This window comes from Rhinolophus sinicus, chromosome 2, assembly GCF_057876585.1.
Source record: "Rhinolophus sinicus isolate RSI-liver-muscle chromosome 2, RSI-T2T, whole genome shotgun sequence".
Lineage (NCBI taxonomy): Eukaryota > Metazoa > Chordata > Mammalia > Chiroptera > Rhinolophidae > Rhinolophus > Rhinolophus sinicus.
The window spans coordinates 20,680,940-20,700,700 of NC_142502.1; the positions used below are offsets into that span (position 1 = coordinate 20,680,940).

A 19,761-nucleotide genomic window follows, 5' to 3' on the forward strand; every position below is an offset into this window, starting at 1 on the left:
AAAAGATGTCTAGGTTATACTTATATGTTTTTTTCAATATCTTAACTTCAAATGGCCCTAAATTTTATTCTACAGTAAATTATATTATTTTGAATTATTAGAAAGGGAGTGTACTGGAATCCAGGGTGGGCCTGATCACAGGGATGGCCATGGCTGCTTCTACTCCTCAAGGTCTGGCTTCTTGTTTGGTCATCAGTGAATATCTGACACTTAGTAGGTGCTCTACAAACTCCTACCAAAAGTACTGGCTGAAAATGATTACATACTTTGACTTGCAAAGAAATGTCACCATGAAAACGACTAAATTTTGGTCACTGATCTCAAACGCACAACTAGCCTATTAAAAAATTCCTGGTAAATTAAAAAAACATTATCTCCGAGAGGTACAAATAAGGCATTAGATGACCTAAGTAAAGTAACATTAGTCATCAGTCATCTAGTAATTTTATTATTATTACTATATCATTTGTATATTTTTATTAATATAAAACTAAAATACTTTTATTTTTATAATATTTTATTAATATTTCATTAGTAATAAAGTAATTACTGAAGGAAATACATCCTAGTAACCTCATTATTTATCTGAAAGGATATCAGATAGGGTAGGGAGGTTCTAATTTTAAAAGAAAGAGTTAATAAATATGAATCAAATTTCAATCATTCAACACACACACACACACACACACACACACACACACTACACCCTCCTGAAAGTGCCTGTGGTGTGGATGGAGAGGGAAGAAGCTGGGTTCAGGAGGAAGAGCTGGAGAGAGGATACCTGCTTCCAAACTGGCCTGCATGGCAAGTCTCAGAGGAAGAGAAAGGTTTTCTTCCACATTCGAAATCCTTCAGAACCAAGACCTGCAGGCTGACTCACCTTTACAGGCAGCAGAGAGAATGAAGGTGGACCTCTTCTTCACCTTCTAAATCTGATTGCTTTTCAAAGCCTTCCCCCACCTACAATTCCCTCACTAGTTGGGTAACACTGATAATCTCTTTAATAGGTAAACAAGCTTTGTATCACAGGCAGCGTGAATCACCGAAGTGTATGAATAATTTGAATTGGTTAACAGATCCTTTAAAGTCTGTAGGAGATGATGGCAGTTTCAGAGAGCAGTGGGCATGGAAGCCTGAGACAAGGCTGACATAGGTTACAGATGAAGGAAGCTGTGGTTGAGAGGATGGAGCCCACTTTGCCTCAGGTTGACTCCATTTGTTCAGCAGGAACAGAATTTGCAGAAGTTGTTCTTGGAAGTATTTTTGCCACACAGCTAAAAATATAGGTAACAACGTGTTCTTAACTATTAAACAAAATCACTATTAGAGCTGGAAGAAATTATAAACTTCAGTTGAGAACTTTCATTCCCAGGCATTAATCTAGGCGTTACGCAGTAGAGGGCCTCACATAGAGCAAATGAGTTTTAGTTGAGGGCAGAAAGTGAAATGTGTTAGACATTGCTTCCCTTAATACTCAGAGAACTAGCTTTCAGATCTGCTTTTTCGGACTTACTGCGATGCTAAAAAGTGAATTGCCTTAAGGATCGGATACTGACCACAGTCACAGAGGAGGAAGTTAAGATAAAATGGACCTAATAAGACAATTTTTAAGATTGTGCAGTGCTGCTATAAATCATACTGACAGAGCATAAGATAACATTGCCTATTTTTAAGGTAACTACATTTGCCTGTAAATATACAGACATCCAACAAGTTTGAGACGCTGGGATATAAATTAGATTCAAAATCTGATACATCTCCTCTAAAATTATGTGACAGAAGAGAAGTCATTTTAAATGCTCCATCCCCACTTTGAACTGTGATTCAATGGGACAAAATTAGATGTAATAGGCATGAGAAATTAGAATTCTTAGAAATGAATATGTTTTTAAATTCAAAGGTAGTATGCAGATTCTCTTGTCATGAGATACGTTTCCATTTTAAATCGGAATAGGATTCTCCTGATAGGTTATTTTACTATTTGTAGTAACTAGCCCTTTTTCACGTAAATTTAAGTTAGTCTCACAGCAATTACCATACCAAAATATTTTCAGGACAAAACATCCCCTGTAGAGTTCAGCCATGAGAAATGTGGTAGGTATCCATCTGGAAGGGCACATGTACTCAGTATGGAAAAAAAAAATTCCCTTTCAGGAAGGAGGAGTAGAAATTAGAGTAGGAGAGCCAAGGGCACTTGGAGGCCAAAGTGGGAAAACAGAGGGTTATTTCGTGTTCAATTTTGAGGGTTTTTTTTTTTTTTTTTTTTTTCCATCTACTTACAGACTTGGGTGCCAGAAGCAGAACTAAAACCGTAAAAGTTCTACGTTGACATCTAAGGGATTCTGTTTGATGTCTCATCCCCATCTATGTTTTCCCTTTGACAATCTTCATATCACCTGCACGGTACCTCAGAGAGGCTTTTCATACCACCTGGAAAAACACACTCTTCTAGCTTTCTTAGCAGTGACTGGAGGCCTTTACTCTTCATAGTGTGTCACAGCTTTATTTAACTGACCAGGGAGTAGGGAACATTGCCCATAAAAGTTGGAAGCTAAAATGGCTCAAAAGATTGAATTCAGAGTTCAAGCCTCTACTTCATCTTGACAGGCTAGCACTAGTTTTATGAAACCTTTATATAAGCTCCCAAAACAGAGTTCATAACGGTCCTTTTTGGGTGAATCATAGCCTGAAAAACCACCAGCTGATGCCTCTAAGGCCAAGTTCCTTAGCAACGGTTTCTTCAAACTTGATAACTGCCTGTATTCTTTATTTTACCTTTAGGGACCCATATTCCATGCTAGAACAAGCGGAAAAGACAAAAACTTAAACCTACTTTAAATGGAAAGATTCCTAACCAGTCCTTCTCTGCTTATTCCACCCTTTCCCCTGCCTTCCTTTACTCCATCTTTCACTCACCAGAGGTTATCTGCTCACTTAAAAACAAACAAACAAAAACAAACTATATATATATACATATATATATGTGTTTATATATGTGTGTGTGTGTGTATATATGTATGAATTCAAGATGTCTTAATTCTCAGTAAATTTTGCAATTTTCTCATTTAAAATAAATGGCATTTTCAATTGTGATGGAGGAAGGGTATTGCTAGTATGTGGGAAAGCAGGACTGACTATGAGTACTGTTAGGGAGGAAAACGTAATGAACCCACTTTCTCAAATCCTCCTAGAGAAGAAGCACAGCACAGGCCAAGGCTAGATGAACAAATATGGGAAAGGCACAGCTAAAGAGTGCTCTACACCTGGGGTAAGAAATATTCTGAAAAATTTCATCAAGTAGCGAGTCTGGTTTTTAATATCTTGTCATTTCACCGATTGCAGAATACATTCACTGATCATGTTTAGGGGAAAAAAGCCTACTTGTAAGTATCAGCAGTTATAGTCACAAGTCCATACAGTAGATTGTATGGACTTGTATTTCATCTTGGTCTTTATATGAGCTATTTAACTATTTATTTATTTAAAAAACAGAACAAAACAAAAAAAGACACAAGATCATCTTAGCCTCAATACTTTAGCTAGCAATCTGGCGCCCACATAGCATTCATTCCCTTTCATTGATTTTGGCAAAGATATGTGGCTTTCTGGGACAGATGTAAAATGAGTTCCCAAAGAGATGTGCTCAGATCTTTAGCCTGATTATCAAAAGTCTTTAAAAAATTGCCAGAAACAATTTCCGTTGCATATGAAAATGAAGAGATCTACCTCAGCAAGATTTGCAGCATCACATATTGTCATTCTTTTACTGTTCTAAAAGGTCATTTCAAGAAGTCCAGAGAAGGAAAAAAAAAGCAAAACAAAACCTTGGGTCTTCATCTCCTAATGAGTTCTTTACCAACGAAAAGCCACTGACACTTTCAGCAGGATTGTCATCAACCAATTCTGACAAATGGCCTAAGTTGACTTTTTCTTACTCTATATAAGAAAGATCAAGAAACACAACTAAAGGGAAGATTGCAGAAATAGATAACTTCAGGTATGTGGGATGGAATCAGAATTGGTAGTAATGATGAGTGAATGGTATCTTTATGAGGCCCATGGATATAAGTGGTTCTGGAGTTTTGATGAGAAAATCAGTCAAGAATTTAACCAAACCAGCTGTTTGGGCAAAGGAGACCACATGTTCTAGATAACTGCGTTTTGACAAAAAAGCCTAGATCACCTCTGAGCTTCCTAGCAAGCCTGAGTGCCAATCTTCAAACAGCTCATATGTGGTTGTCACATAGGCATAACCAGCTGGCTGCTGGACTGGGGATCTTTAAGGTTTAGGAAGCTCTTTGGGAACCTCTAGAATCCTACCTACTTTCACACTACCAAGGCGCCGTTTAGAAAATGATTTTTCTGTGGCACAAAATCCCGTGCCAAAAGATGAGTAATTTATTTCCTTGCAGTGTGTCATGTCTCGGCCAACACAAAGTCGTTTCAGATGTTAGGGGTATAAAGGTGGTTTGTTACCTTGGTGCCAAGTCACTGTGTGTTGTACATGTGATTATGGCACAGCTGCACATGCCATAGGCTTCTAACCCACATGTCAGGAGGCTTCTAACCCATAATTTGATTTAATTTTCTTAGTTTACCAATAGGATTAAAATAATAAATACATTTCTCTTAATGATTTTTGCTGAATAAGGGTAAGAGATTAAATTCTCATTTAATCATTAAACATATATTTACTAACAGTTCTTTTTTATGACAGCAAATAGTCACTTCCTAGAAACTCTGAAATCACCAATTGGAAGAGCAGTGCTTTGTTTTACTTTTCGGCTTAGGCTCTGACTCCTAATAATGAATGTGCCTTTCTATTTTCATGCATCCTACATTGTAAATATTCCATTGTCAGATTCAAACTGATCTTGGGAAAGTCATGAACTCTTCTGAGCCTGTTTCTTCATTTATAAAATGGAGAAAATATCCTCTTTCTTGGATACCTACCTTCCAGACTTGCTGCAAGAATTACATCAGCTCACAGACATTACGTGAAAATGCTTTGTAAAATTTGTAAATGACAATGCCCTGGGTAAATCACAATGCCCTCCTATTGCTCTGGGGATCTTCATGTTAGCAAATCCATTAATGGCAAACATTATATCTGAGTAGACTAATCAGGCCCTTCTGTGTCTGTCATTTCTATTTGCAGAGCCACGTGCTGCATCTTATTATGCTGTTGCATGTGTGCGCAGAAGATGGGCTGATTATGCCTGAGACTGTCAATTAATACTGTTTCACATGCCTGGAAAAGGAAAGTTGAAGACCAAGCTCTTGGTACGGGGCTAGGCTTTAGAACATGATGAGCTGGTCAGGAGAGTTAAACTTCCCTATACATTCAAGAAGCCTAATTTAATTGAGAGTGTCAAATACTGTTGTTAACGAAAAAAAATTCAATTTGAGATACTGTTCACGACTTGTATAACAAGCAGCTATGAGCACGTGCTGCACCTCGGAACAGTAATTCAATCCTCCCAGGACACTGGTATTATATCACCAAGGCACACAGATGCCATGAGGACCCCGGCCAAGAGCTTCTCAGCAACCAGGGGTGGCCTTTTATTTCTTTAGGATGAATTACATTATATTTCTTGAAGTGAAGGCTAATGTTCTCAGGCATGTGAATTATGATGTACTTTTGTCAAACACCTGTTCTCTTTTGAATAGCAATATGTATGGCTGTACAATTTTCTCCAGTTGCATTCTTCAGAAAAAATTAAAATTTCTAACACAATGATCTACCAGTTTCATCCTGGGAGAGCAGCAAAGATAGGAAAAGCAGGCAGATATGAAATTCCACCATGTTAAGAGAAGATATATTTATCTTTTCATCTTAGAGAAAAAAAATCAATGAAACGATTAATCTGTAGCAAGTGAAGTAGGCAAAATGAACAAAGTAATACACTGTGGAAAATTAGAAAATAATATACGTGGTTTCAGTCTTGATTCAATTCATAATTTCATTTGCTTATTCAAGCAGGTAAAATTTTAATTATAGCCACACAGATTATAATAATTTTCTGATATCCAATTAACAGGATTTTTGGCCATTAAATATAGTTATAAATGTACTTAAAAATAAAAACACATATAGAATAAAAATAGAAACATTAAAATAAATAAAACTATAAAGCATATAAAGTAAAAATAGAAAAATAAAGCATATGTAAAGTTTTAATATATATTAAACTGATGTGAGTACCCATCTAATCACACATGTATGTATATATTTGTATACAAACACATACATACATTTGGAAATATATACATTTATTTCTAAGAATTTTAAACATGTTTTAACAAAATTTCTAAAGACATATACAAAAGTGAAAAGAAATCCACTAGCAAAAGCCACTCCTGTGATATACATGCCTCGACATCACTGTAGACTCAGCTCGAACACCTGTCCATCATGCATATCCCACCTCTGTAATACTACAGGCATTCATAATAAATTCATTAATTTGTGGCATTCATAATGAAGACCCTGGTGATTTTCAGATGCTCTACTCTAAGCTAAATCTGACAAGATTAAAGTCTGTTTAGCATAGTTTTAGTTTTCAGAATGTTGTAGTACATTCTAAATCTTTGGCCATTACTAAGTCTTATAATGATAAGCTTCAATTAACTATAATATTACCTTAACAAGAAGACCTCCTACCCAAATCAGTAGATGAACGACCAAACCAATGATGAGTGTTTTGCAGTAGCATACTTTCTAAACGTCTCTTGACTCCTGCTCACATCTCTCCAGCTTCCTCGTCCCCACCATAGTCTAAAATACTGAAACACCTTATCTCACCCGGACCATTGCAATAGCCTCCTATCTGTTCTCCCTAGAGACACAATTGGGCTGCTCAAATCCATTCTTTACATTATATCCAGCTTCATCTTTACAAGATACATATCTGATCATGTCATTTCATAGGTTTGAAACGTGTCAGACTTCCCATTGCTCTCATAAAGATCAAAACACAGTGCCTTCTCGCCTAGCCCTGATACCCCTTTGTGCCACACCGCTCTTCACTCTTGCTCTTTCTTGGTTCTTAAGTTATATAAGCTTTCTTTTAATTCCCTGAGTATATCCTATAATCACCAATACAGCAGATCCTCAAATGTTTCCTTACAATGTTGATGAGGTGCCATAGGAACTTACCTCTTGTTTATATCAATTAGCCTATGGTAAAACTAGGTTCCTTATACATCATTTTGCTTACAGTCACAGAACCTACTGGCCACATCAAGTCAGGACTTACTATAAAACAAATTATTTGCTCTTGAAGTGCCCTCTATTTGAAACAGACTTCCCCTCACTTCCACTCCCACCTTTCACCTAGTTAATTCCTACTGATCCTTCAGATTTCAGCTTAGACGTCATGTCTTCCATCATTTGATCTCAATACCACCAGGTACTTTTATATGGTAACATAATTGATTAATGTCAGTCTCTCCTACTAGAATATAAGCTCCCTGAGGCACAGGGATCACGTTAAGTTTGTGTTTTTTTTGTGTGTTTTTTTTGCTGGAATGAAAAATATAAGAAGGAAAAGAAATAGACATAATGAAGTTGGTCTAAGTACCACCTGACTTCATTTTGCAGTCACTGAATTGTTTCTTTAAACTGTCTAAATTCTACATGTTTCTTTTAATAAGACATATATTAACAACAAACAACCTCTCTTGGAAGGTTCAGAAAATAAAAACCATTAAATGACTTTCCACAGCATCCTGAGAAGTTTTTGTATAAGCCTGGCTAATACGCAATTGTTAAAAGACTTATACGCTCTGTATCACTGCCTTTTAATTTAAATTTCCTTTTTAGGAGGTGTTTTTAATATCACTGGATGTGCAGAAATCTGTTTTGAATTTGTATAATATAAATTCAGTCTTAAAGTCAGTGATTTATGGAGAATATAACTTGATGATGGTTTACAACATTTTTCCCTCCTGACAGGAGACCTATGCTGGGAAAAATAAAACATCCCATTTCTCATTAATGGAAACAGAGCTGAACAGACAACTATAGCTGTTGAAGGTTACTGAAACTGCCAGGAAATTTTAAAAGCAAAAACAAGGTTGGGCTGGCATACTAATGCTCCTTTCATGTACAATCCTGAAATATAAAACCATGGAATTTCTCATGTCAATGGACATTTTTGTCAGTATTTATGCAAGCACATTTAAGTTGCATATTACAGAAGAGATTAAATAGAAGAAAACTCACTTTACAAAGGCTAGATCTCAGTGAAGATGTATTCATATGCTACCTCTTCAGTTTGCAATTTTTGAAGCTGCACTGGAGGCTTATTATTGTATTTACTAAAGATAATGAGCCCACATATTTACTCTGTTATGGGAGAGCGAACCTGAATAAAATTTGCTGAACTAATTCATGTGGATTTATGCCAGAGGAGTCTCAGGGTTGGATTGAGGCCATCCCCAAAGCCCCTCTTGTTCTCTATCTAGAAATCCATTTAATCCTTTAACAAACAATTATTGAGCACCAACTATGTGACATTTTCTTTTTTTTTTTTTTTTTTTTTTTTTTTTTAGGCACACGTGAGCTAGTGGGAAGCTTAGGAGGAAAAGCAAAGCAGATCCATACAATACAAAGTGGTAAACACTTTCCCACAGGTAAATACAGACTTTCATCAGAACGCACCTGTAGGAAGCACCTGCCTAGGCATCTCATTAGTGAGTAGCACAAGCCTATTTCCAGCACACTTTGCAGCCGAGTGCAGATTTGTTCAGCTTTAGTCAGCTCTTCCTTCACCATGCACCTACAGGGGCATGACCTGTAACTTCAGGTAAGCCAGTAGTACTGTCCTAATCAAAATGATTCCAAACTCTGTCACCTCATTCCTTTTGGAGTGTGGACCCCATGGTGCTTCTGAACGTTCCAGAGTTTATCAAAACAGGGTATATCCAATGTCTCGAAGAATGTCATTTAATTAAAAAAATAATAATAATTTATATTCACTTAAGCTTAAAGTTACGTTCATCAGAGAGTGCATTGGGGGGTGTATTATGAAATCAGAAGCATGACAGGAAGCTCCCTGAAGGAAGCCTTGTATTTTTGTACAAAGCACGCTGTCGGCAAATGTTTGTTCAACTGTTGAACTAATTGCTGTATATCATGAAAAAAATGAACATTTCTGAACTAGAGTATTGGTTATTTTGAAATCAAAGGAGCCAGGGCATCAGGGTGAATTGCTCTGTCCCTGCATAGAGTCTAAAAATTCTACCTGCCAAGAATGGTACACCACACTGGGAGAGGTTCCCCTCCGAGGAGACCAACACTCAGCAAAACCTTAAATGGTAGAAAGTTGTCTGTGCATCCTTTAAACTTCCCATTGGGCACCTCCCTGCCCCCATTCACTCAGGCAACAACACATGTCTCTTGAGCACCTACTATCTTCCAGGCACTGTCCAAGGTACTTGGGACACATCACTGAAAACAAAGGAACTGACATTCGACCTCATCTCTCCTTTCAAGACATTTTTCATGTGTACCCACCCTGTGCCTGCAACTATGCTCAGCCCTGGGAACAGTGATACAGAAACTTGCATAGCATATGTCCAACAGGGAAGCGGTTGGCAAATACGATGAAATTAGAAAGCGGAAGTTGTTCAGGCGCCTTTTATCTTACCTTGTAATGAATTGAAGATGGAGAAGAAGTACATGAAAGGGACATATAAGGCTCCCCAGGCAAAGAAAGCGAAACCCCATGTCATGCCCAGCAGAAACGTCAGGCTGACCACACTGCGCAGGTTCCTTAACACCTCTTCACGCAGGGTCCGGCTGGTCCTCTTGCCGTTCCGCCCACAGATCTGCACCATTACCACGACAAACATGGCGACGTTCAGGAAAAACATGACTCCAAAATACCCAGCACAGGTCACATAGAATACAACTGGATCCTTAATCCAACAGCTTAAAGAAGAATGAGAAAGAAAAAAAAAATTATTACCATGTCCTTTTTTACCTAATATGTCTCCTGGCTTAGTTCAGGCTTCTGAGGTTACACAGCTAGGCCTGTCTCAAATGCCTGTAGAGAGTCACTTCATTGTTTGGGGACTCAGTTTCCTTTTTGATATTTTCAAAGCTTTTGTCTGTTTGTTTTGATAGCTATCATCTTAATGTCTAGTTCTTTAAGTGACCAGTTAAGAAGAAACCAAGTGGCTACGTGAATTCTGACTTGGCATGAAGACTCTCTCGGTTGATTCACCCAAAACCATGTTGAACCCCCTTTTCTCTTATATGTCTGCACTTCAGAGAATGGGGAATTCAAGTATTCATATTCTCAATCTCTCTTGCATTTATGGGGCGGTCACGTGGACACTGTTCTACAAAACGATCTAGAAGCAAAGTCTGCTAGGGAATTTTTTGGAGAGCTATTCTTCCTAGATTCAATTGGCAAGGCTCGTCTTTGTTCTTTCTGCTTCAAACATGAAAGCAGGCTCTGGAGCTGCAGCAGTCATCTTATTTACATGAGAGACAGGCCAAGAGAGCTGCAGAAATGCTGGCCCTGACAATTTCAGCCACAAAATCAATGCCAGTTGTTGCCTACTTTCATGTTCCTTGTCACATGAGAAGAATAAACTCTTACTTAAGACACACATAACTGTGGATTCCAGTACTGCAGACAAAATAACTCCTATTAATATAACTGGCCTAGTTGAGGCCAGACTTTATTGTAAAACTGTGATAGTCTTATAGTATCACTTTTCATGCACAATTAAAAGGCTTATATTAATTACAACATCCTTATGAGATAAGGAATGATATACTTTATATTCAAAATGATACATAGAAGATAGATGAAAGTAATTTAAAAACTGACGACGTGCAAAGTGTTCTATGAGTAAAATTAACAAATACTACAATTTGCAGATGTCCCGGTGTCCATATAATACTACGGCAGTTCTTAGGTACCTCAAGAAATTGGATGAATTATTTAAGGCAAGTAAATTCATCTTAAAATTCTACTGTAAATGGTCATCATTCAGGGTTGTATCTTCCACACTGAAACATGACTACCCAAAGGCAAAAGCTATCCTGAATATTTTTGAATCCCAGAACCTAACATGATTCCTGGCACATAGTAAACATTCAATAAATGGCAGTTGATGGCATAGCAATTTCTTAAATGTACCTCAGAGTTCTGTAAGAGTTGACTAATATACTTTTAAAATTCCTTTACTTAGAACTTATGCACTTAATCTTGCTTTTAATATATCTTATCATAAAGATCCCGCAAATGATACAGCATATCCCTGAAGCTACTATTTCTTTACATATGGATGACCCCTTAGGACCCTGAAATTCCTGACCTGGATTCTTTATTTTCCACTGGTTCTTGTGAGGTGTTTTGAATGCTACTTTGGAAATATAGAAGAGGGGAGGTCATGAGAGAATGGGACAGGGTTGGATACTGATTGGATATAAAAATGTTATCCATTCATGAAATGTGAACAGACATGTGGCATTACAATCAAAAGTAAGCTCTTTAGTCATTCAGTAATTAATTCAATCAATAAATATTCACTGAGTGCCTACTCCATGCTAAATAAAATATGAGAAAACTGTCTACCAAAAGTGAACAATATAAAAATCTTAGCCTCAATGATCTCACAATCTGAAGGGAATTTTCCAAGTTATTGAAGAACTCACTGATGTCTCTATTCTCTCCATTTCCACGTAACACTCATATTGGCATTGAATCATTCACTGTCTGATACTGCTATTTAACTCTCTTGAAGATGTATGTGGGTTTAAGAAGGTGGGAGTATTATGGAATCTCCTCAAATAGAATGGGTCTTCTGAGCCTAGAAGACAGTATCTTAAACTTCTTCTGCATTCCCCCAGATGACAGAACACAATGCTAATATAGAAAAGCATCTCAGGACATTCAACTGAATTAATCTGTGGTGTGGCAAAGACCTTGGCAAAGGCATTTCAAAATTCTAAAATGAGAGGCACACTATTGGCATGGCAACTTATACTAAACTTTAGGAAACAAAGGATATACACTCATCACAAATAAATTCCCAACAAGTTTTTATTACTTACAATTCATCACCTTGTTCTTTTCCATAACTTTCTTTCCCATAGACATCATTTTGATTTCTGCTCGCTAGAACAACTGCCACGACCAAGGCAGGCAACCCTGTTATAAAAAGATCAGGACAAAAACAATTTTTCTGAAATATCTGGAACTGCTTTACAAGACTGATAACGGCAAAGAAAAAGGAAAAGAAAGAAAACACTTCATATCACAGAATCAAATTTCTAAGAATTTGATTTCTAAGAAATCAAATTTCTTACAACTTGGTTAAAAACATCAATAAAATCCCGTCTTTGGTGTGGAACATCCAACTCTAGTTGGCAACAATCAAAATCTATACTTATTGGCAGATATTTAAATATTCTGTTTACTTCCTGGTACCCGCTAGAGAACCAGAACCTGTTTTATGTTGAATCCAGCATTGGCCAATGTGGTTTCATGAATGATGCCTGTTAGACTGCTAGAATCCAGGCAGTAAGGGAATTGCAGCTGGTTTTGCCCCTTTCTATATAAAGAAACGTCTTTAGAAAAAGTGGGGGGGATAAACAATGTGGCCATAAAGACTCTATCGTCTTCCTTTTCCTCTCAAGCGACAATAAATAAATAAAGTAATTCCATATATATTTCAGTGGGGAAGGCTACACCACCCTAATTCCCTGAAAGATGCCTCCTAAAATGGTAAACACCTTGGAAATGTCTCATACTTCTATATTTCCATCTGAAAAAGAGACTTGTGAGAAAGTTCTAAAGTGCCTGGTTCAATACGAAAACCAGGTAAAGAAAGAAACTCATCGAGAATATTCCAAATAGGCTAATACAACCATCCATGTCTGGCTGAGGAATCATATTAAGAAGTTCAAGGTAAGAATTCTGTCAGTATTCTGGTTGCACACAGAAAAATAACATTCTCTCTCTGGTTTCCAAGACATGGGCATGTGTCTGGGGGTGAGGATAGCAAGGAGTCTGAGCTGGCCTCTATATTGTGAAACATAATGGAAATGCACCACGGTTTGCCAGCTGCTTCTTCAGACTTGGGTGGGCTGGCTCTGGGCTCAGGAAATAAGTTTGTGGTGACTCAGGAGCCACGGCTTTTTCCTTTACTCCTGAATTTAGTGAGGACTGTTGAACAGTGTTGAAAAATACTGTTCTGAGGAAGCCCCTTCCTTAAGATATGGATATCAAACCCACATCATTTACAAATGTGAAGTTTCTTTTAGCAGTGCTCTTCTTTTGAAATAGCATTTTCCTATGAAAACTTCGCAATTTCCACGACAGTGAAAACAACAAAAAAACTTTTAGGAGGCTTACCCCAGCCAAGGATGCAGAATTTCAGTATATATCGGCGGATGTAAGTGTTAAATACTTTAACCAGAGCAATGTACATGTGAATTGCTTCTAGCCCCATCCAGGTAAAGGTTGCAAGAAGGAAGAAATGCAGCAAGGCTGCAATGGCAGTGCAGAGTCCGTTCACATGAAATGAGGTGATCCAGCCATCCAAGAGAAAGAGGAGATTCAGGAACAGCAGGGCTGTACTCAGGTTCATCAAGATTTTGGAGGGATAATCCCTTCGCAGTTTTCTGCAAAAGGGAAAAAGCAAGATATATGAGAACTAATATAGTAAACAAATTTTTTAAGCACAGGCAGTAAATTCATATCCTACACAGCTCTGCAGTAGGTTAGGGAACACCACCTTTATGCCATGATTTCGAGGAGGAGGGCTAAAGATACTTGTATTTGGCAAATTATAAAGACTTTTTTTAAATATTCATTTTATTTCAAAACAGTCTCCAGTTGTTTGCAAAATTTCCAATTGGTTTCAACAGCTTTTTTTTTTAATCCAGGAAAATTCTAGTTATAAAAATGTTATTTTTGTTAAAAAACAATCTCCCTAAAATTTTCTGAAGTATCCTTTTTCTACTTTTTCCATGTAAAAACCACTTAATACAATTTTTATAATTTTTATTTACTTACACGTTAATCATCTCTAACAGGTTTAAATGCATTTTATCAATAGAAATATAGTGATTATAAATTAAGATTCTATACCTAGAAAATTCGTGTGACATGATATATATCTTACGAGAAATTTAAACATTAAAACTGAACCACCCTACGTGATTCACGAAGTGCATAAAAGTTTTTTTAAAAGCTGAAGCAATTTTCTTATTCACATTTTAGAACAGTTAGCACTGGGTTTGGCAGATAGGAAATACTTACTCAAAAGCAACATATGTCAGGAGAGTTGCTGCTGAAAAAATAGCAGATAGTCCACACCCAACATAGGTGATGAAGGTGAGAATTTTAGTGTTTTTTGAGTTCATCTGTGAAGCGCTTCCTGAAAGGTCCTACACAAAACATGGGAAGCAGCTATAAGAATCTTTTCATGAGAATGCTGTTGTGTCTTATTAGCAGTCCACTGCTAGCACTGAGAATCTCAGCTCAATTTTAGGTGCTAAAAACAACAGTGTAAAATAAGTACTGAAATTTCCATTTTTTTTAATACTCTTGTGGATCACTCTATGAAACAAACATGTAGTAATACTGAGAGAGTTACATACTGTTTTTCATCCATTACCTTGTGACCTAAGCTCTTTACACAAAAGTATAATTTGAAGAGCAAAACCACTGAGTTCCCCAATAGAAATGAGAGGGATGTTGTTGCCTTGCATAATAAATTACCGAGCCCATTCCTAATATATGCAGGGCCAGGGGCGCAAGTACAAATGGAGGCCGTGGTGGTGCTCATGGGACCTGGGTTCTTTGCCTGGTAGGGCCGGGTTCAGCCAGCAGACAGCCAGAGGCTGGTGCTGGCACTGGGGTTATTAGGCTCGGAGATTGGTACTGAGGTTCCAAACTGTGGTCATTCCAAAGCATGGTATGTATGAGGTGGGGTACCTTTTTTCATAAATGAGAACCCACTAAGAGTTTTTCAGTCATAGTTTTCTGATCCCTGTAAACCTGAAAGTGCACCATTCAAAGGATTAGAGGTTGCGATTGTAGAATCGCAAGAAATAAACACTTTCTAGCATATATTAATAAGAAGTATTAACTTCTTAGTGTTAAGGCGGACTTGCAAAGTCTAGGCCTGGTAGAAAAAATTTTTTTCCTTGAATGAGGAATTGGTATTGGGACAAATCATGAGTTAAGAACAATCACTTAATCCTGGTTGAAGGAGATAGACACTTTCATTATACATACCTTCTAAAATGGAGGCTTCTTGGGAAAGGGACATAGTCCAAAAACAATGTCTAGTTTAAACTTTTAGGTCTTAAATTATTTTTGAAAATGTCTGTTTTATAAGTTTTCATTCTATTTTCATTAATTTTTCACCAAAATGTCAATAAAATTTGCTACTCACACAAAATAAGTAGTGTTTATATTTGTGTGAAATGAAATAGGACTTAGCTCCAGGTCTGTCTGATGCAGTAAGGAGCAGGGACAGTACCTCTATGACACCAAGAAATGCACCAAGTGATAAAATTCAGCAGGTGCACGGGCTCAGGGTTAGAGAGAACCTTCCCTATCCTCTCCTTGGAACCCCTCAAAACACTGAGGACATGGGATTCCCATAGCACATGGGATAGGGTTCAAGTCAGTATTACTTGACTTACAGATAAATCACCTCAAATGGCATTTTGGTTACTCTAAGATGGTTACTCTAAGATTTCTGGTTTACATATTTGGTTACTCTAAGATTTCATTAAGCCAGAAAAATGGTCTTGAGGAAATCTCCAAGGGACTTGTCATTACCGCTTGAAAAAGATATTCTCCTATCTAGGCCAGACAGTTGACTTGAAAACCACAATTTAAACTTGAAAGCCACAATGTAAAATGGAAATTAAATAAAATACTGTTCAGTAATACACATTCATACACAATTTCATGCTGTTTTGTCCTTTTAGAGAATGAAGAATACAAAAATATTTATTCTTCTGAACTAACCAATATGAAAATGTACTAATAAGTATAAAAATCAGTTTTACTACAAAGAAATGTAGCAGAGATATCTGTATATTAGAAGATATGGTTATGGGTCTGAGGCAGAATTTTTAAACTTCTCATATGGTGACATGGGGCAATGCAGACTCTGGGATTATCTTATACAAGTGAATAAAGAGTTTGTAAATCAAGAGACTCTTAACAAAGTCTTGGTGGTCTGGAAAAGCTGAAAGGATGTGGGCTCATCCCCAGAAAGGATAAATTCTGGAAAATTTTTTCATCCAGTAGTTTATAATCCCACAAAAGCAGCCAACGTGAAAAATAGAAGGATAGCAATAAAAAAAATGAAAATATCCATATAAGTGTAGAACTATTTAATCAGATAGCAACAGAAAAAGCAATATGTAATTGTAAACTCATGATGAAATTTAAACAACATCTGAAGAAACTGACCATTCAAAGAAGTGGGAAGTCACACTTTGGTTATAAAGTTTGATTTATGAAGGTGGTATAAAGATGATTCATAATCATCTCTGATAGTGAATTGTGTTGCTGTTATCTATTTATCTAATATAAGTCTTACAACACACACAGTCATGCTTAAAAACACACACACAAACACACATGCACACGAACACAACTGAAATAGTTAAATCAACTAAGCTAAAGCTTGGATATCTGAGTGAGTTATCATGGAAAATAAGTGTTTTCTGAAAAAAAGAGAGCATGGAGGAAAACAGGAATTTTTCTTTGAATCACTTAGGGAAAACGCTACAGTTTAACTTAATTTTCATGCTTTAGCGGTAGAGAAAAAATATTTATACTTTGAGAAAGTTAAAAAGTTATTTTCTATGATTGTCACATTTTTAAATGACTTGTTCTTATCCCTCTGAGCATTTTGTACTGGATTGTCAGGAAAATTACAACTTGCAGAGTTGCCATAGGACAATGGCCATTTACATAGGCCAAGTAGATTCATGAGCCAAACACTACATCCCACAGTTCTCACTGCTTCCTCCCAGTCCCACAGGAAGTGGGTGTAAGATTTAAGGGAGGGAATAAACATAACCTGATGTCTGTAATTGGAATTCGAAGAGTTTTATTGCCTCAGCACACATTAATCTCATCTCCAACTAAAAAACAAATATGGCTTGATCCTTTTATGGAAACTATACAGAAACAATGGCTCTGCTATGATCTGAAGGGTGTATTGGGCACCAGAAAAGTGTCTAAAAAACACAAGTGTATTAGATATAAGGTAAAAGTATGAGTCTGTGGATAAATTCAAACAAGTCATGGGAGGTAGGGCAGCTCTAGAAAATCTGGTGGGATGAAAAAAAATTTCGATGCAATTTAATTTAAAACCGTGGGATAGGCTGGCTAATGGGATAAAAACAGGGCCATGGGAAAGAAGGAAGAAAAGAAGGAAAGGATGATATGAAGGCCTAATAGTGAGAGAAATGCTGTCTCTCTTGCAGGCCTGAAAACTCCATATTATCTTTGTAACTAGTCTGTCCTGAGGCTGTGATCTCCAAGACGAGAATGGCAGTCATTTTAGGTCACAGCTGGCTCACCTAGCATAGCACCTAGTACAAAGTAACATTCAAACACATTGAGTGATAAAATTTATAAGAAAGAACATTTTTGATCAAACTTTTTACAGTTCCCTTCCATGTTAGTAAACCCAACATTGTCTTCCTCTTTAACCTTTCTCTCTCCCCCACTCCCTCGTTGTCTCTGACTCCCTATTTCTCTCTTAATTCAATGGTCTCATGGTGATTTTCTTTTTTTCAGGATTATTTATCATTGCTGTTAATGCTATGAAAAACAGTAGGGTTATTTCTTATAATTACTTTTGCACATTTTTAATATATGATCTCTAATTATATTCTTCATTAAAAATCAAGATTCAGGGTACAGATAAAAATTATCTGGAAATAATTCCCCAAACACATAAGCTAAAAAGGCTAACTCACACATACACATAAAAGTATGCCTTCCAAAATTATATCATTTCAAAATGAGCTTAGAAATCCGCCCCTACCATCAGAACTCCAAAGTGTGTGAGGTGGTCACACAGGCAAACCGTCTCGCTTGCACCTGAATCTGTGTATGCAGTACATCCTGATGTATTCCAAAATCCAGAACCTTCTGCAGGAGGAAGTCAACAAACAGTATGAAAATAACAGCAGGTCAGTTCTTTCTCTATAATGGATAATATCTTCTTCAAAGAAATATGCCTCAATCTCTTTTACCTCACAGTTTATCTGTAAAATGGACACTATTTTTAACACTGCCAATAGTTAGAATACTTTAGATTTCTGGAATCACAGAATGTTAGTGCTAGGTGGGTAGACAGAGATTATCTAGTCAGTGGTTTTCAACTGTGCTCCACTGAAGTGCCTCAGGGGTTCTGCAAAAGTTTGATTCAAGCGTAATATTTAATATATTATAAAATAGACTTCTATAAAAAGAACATCCTTTTTCAAATATGTTACATACTAAGGAAATCTCTGGAGATCAACACATGCTTTTTCTTGGGTCAGTCTGTTTTTGTGAAGACACGAGAACAAAGAAGGTCTTATGTACACAGCAGTCATGAATGGCAACAGCTTATGATAAATGCCTTTAATACATCTGTTCTGACTTTTATGGTATGGTGTGGATATGAGCAACTCATAGATTTGAAGAATATTTTAAGACAGCAAGGTAATAATATCATTTTAAACTATGCATCTAGTAAATCAGGATCTTCTCTAAATGGAGTAACTAAAAACCAAACAACAACAACAACAAAAACTTTCCAGCTATGATAAAGAATATTAAAAAAAGAGGTTTGGAAATCTTTAGACTACATTTCTACCAAGAAGCATCCTGCACTAGCATTGGTTTGATTCAGCCACGATCAAACCAATAGGCCACGATCCTACTGGGGAACCCAAGGGAAGGTGACCAAACTTTAGATTTCCACACCTTACACCTAGAGATTAACCTCTTAATTTTGCCTTTCTCTCTTCATTGTCAAATGTCATATTGAAGGCACATATATTCTTTCAAGTAATACATACCCATTATAACCATTCCTATATTTACATTCCTTTAGTGTTTCCTCCCAGAATCTGAAGTCTGCAAGCTGGGTTTTTAATTATATGCCTTATGCATGTCAAATAACATCCTCAGAAGCGTTGTAGAAGAACGAGATCAAGGGTACATTGACATTAGTCTAAAATGGCACTAAAAACGCATACTCTATTTTATAAATAACTGACATCACAGAGGTTTGATTAAAAAAAAAAGTCAAGACTGCCTATTTCCCCTTGCAATGAATAAAAAGTTATAGAAACTAGAATTCATTTCCCAAACTAAAATTTGCACCTCAGTTGCCATCACTCATATTGTGACTCACTCTGGTCTGGGGTGAAATGAAAGGAAACGGGAGTGTCCACCAATGTTTAAAATTCAGTTGTTATTCAGACAGTCCATATTTTAAAACTTACCATTTTTGTTCAGATCCCAGAAGGCACAGATGGGTGTAGGCCCTGTCTATATTAACATAAGAATAAACATGTGAAACTGTGTTTAGAATAAATAGAAAAATCACATGATTTGAATATGGGAAAATTGTAAAATGCTAAGGTTTTCACAAAGAAATAGAGCAGCATTAGTCATGATAACGGCAGGCAGTCTAGGAAATCAACTATAACCTCGTGAGGAATTGTGTTACCCATTTACTTAAGAGTTACTATAT

General features: G+C 36.8%; 1 protein-coding gene across 7 annotated transcripts in view; it reads right to left on the reverse strand.

The window, feature by feature from the left end:
- Nucleotides 1–19,761, reverse strand: part of ADGRG6 (adhesion G protein-coupled receptor G6) — a 134,250-nt gene that overhangs the window by 10,814 nt on the left and 103,675 nt on the right. For all 7 annotated transcript variants that reach the window (XM_019756637.3, XM_074333641.2, XM_019756635.3 and 4 more), the window contains 6 exons: nt 19,511–19,556; nt 18,058–18,164; nt 14,292–14,419; nt 13,383–13,651; nt 12,080–12,176; nt 9,657–9,940 (listed from right to left, as the gene is read on the reverse strand). In XM_019756637.3, coding sequence (XP_019612196.3) covers nt 9,657–9,940; nt 12,080–12,176; nt 13,383–13,651; nt 14,292–14,419; nt 18,058–18,164; nt 19,511–19,556 — 931 coding nt within the window. The remainder of the gene's footprint in view (nt 1–9,656; nt 9,941–12,079; nt 12,177–13,382; nt 13,652–14,291; nt 14,420–18,057; nt 18,165–19,510; nt 19,557–19,761) is intronic.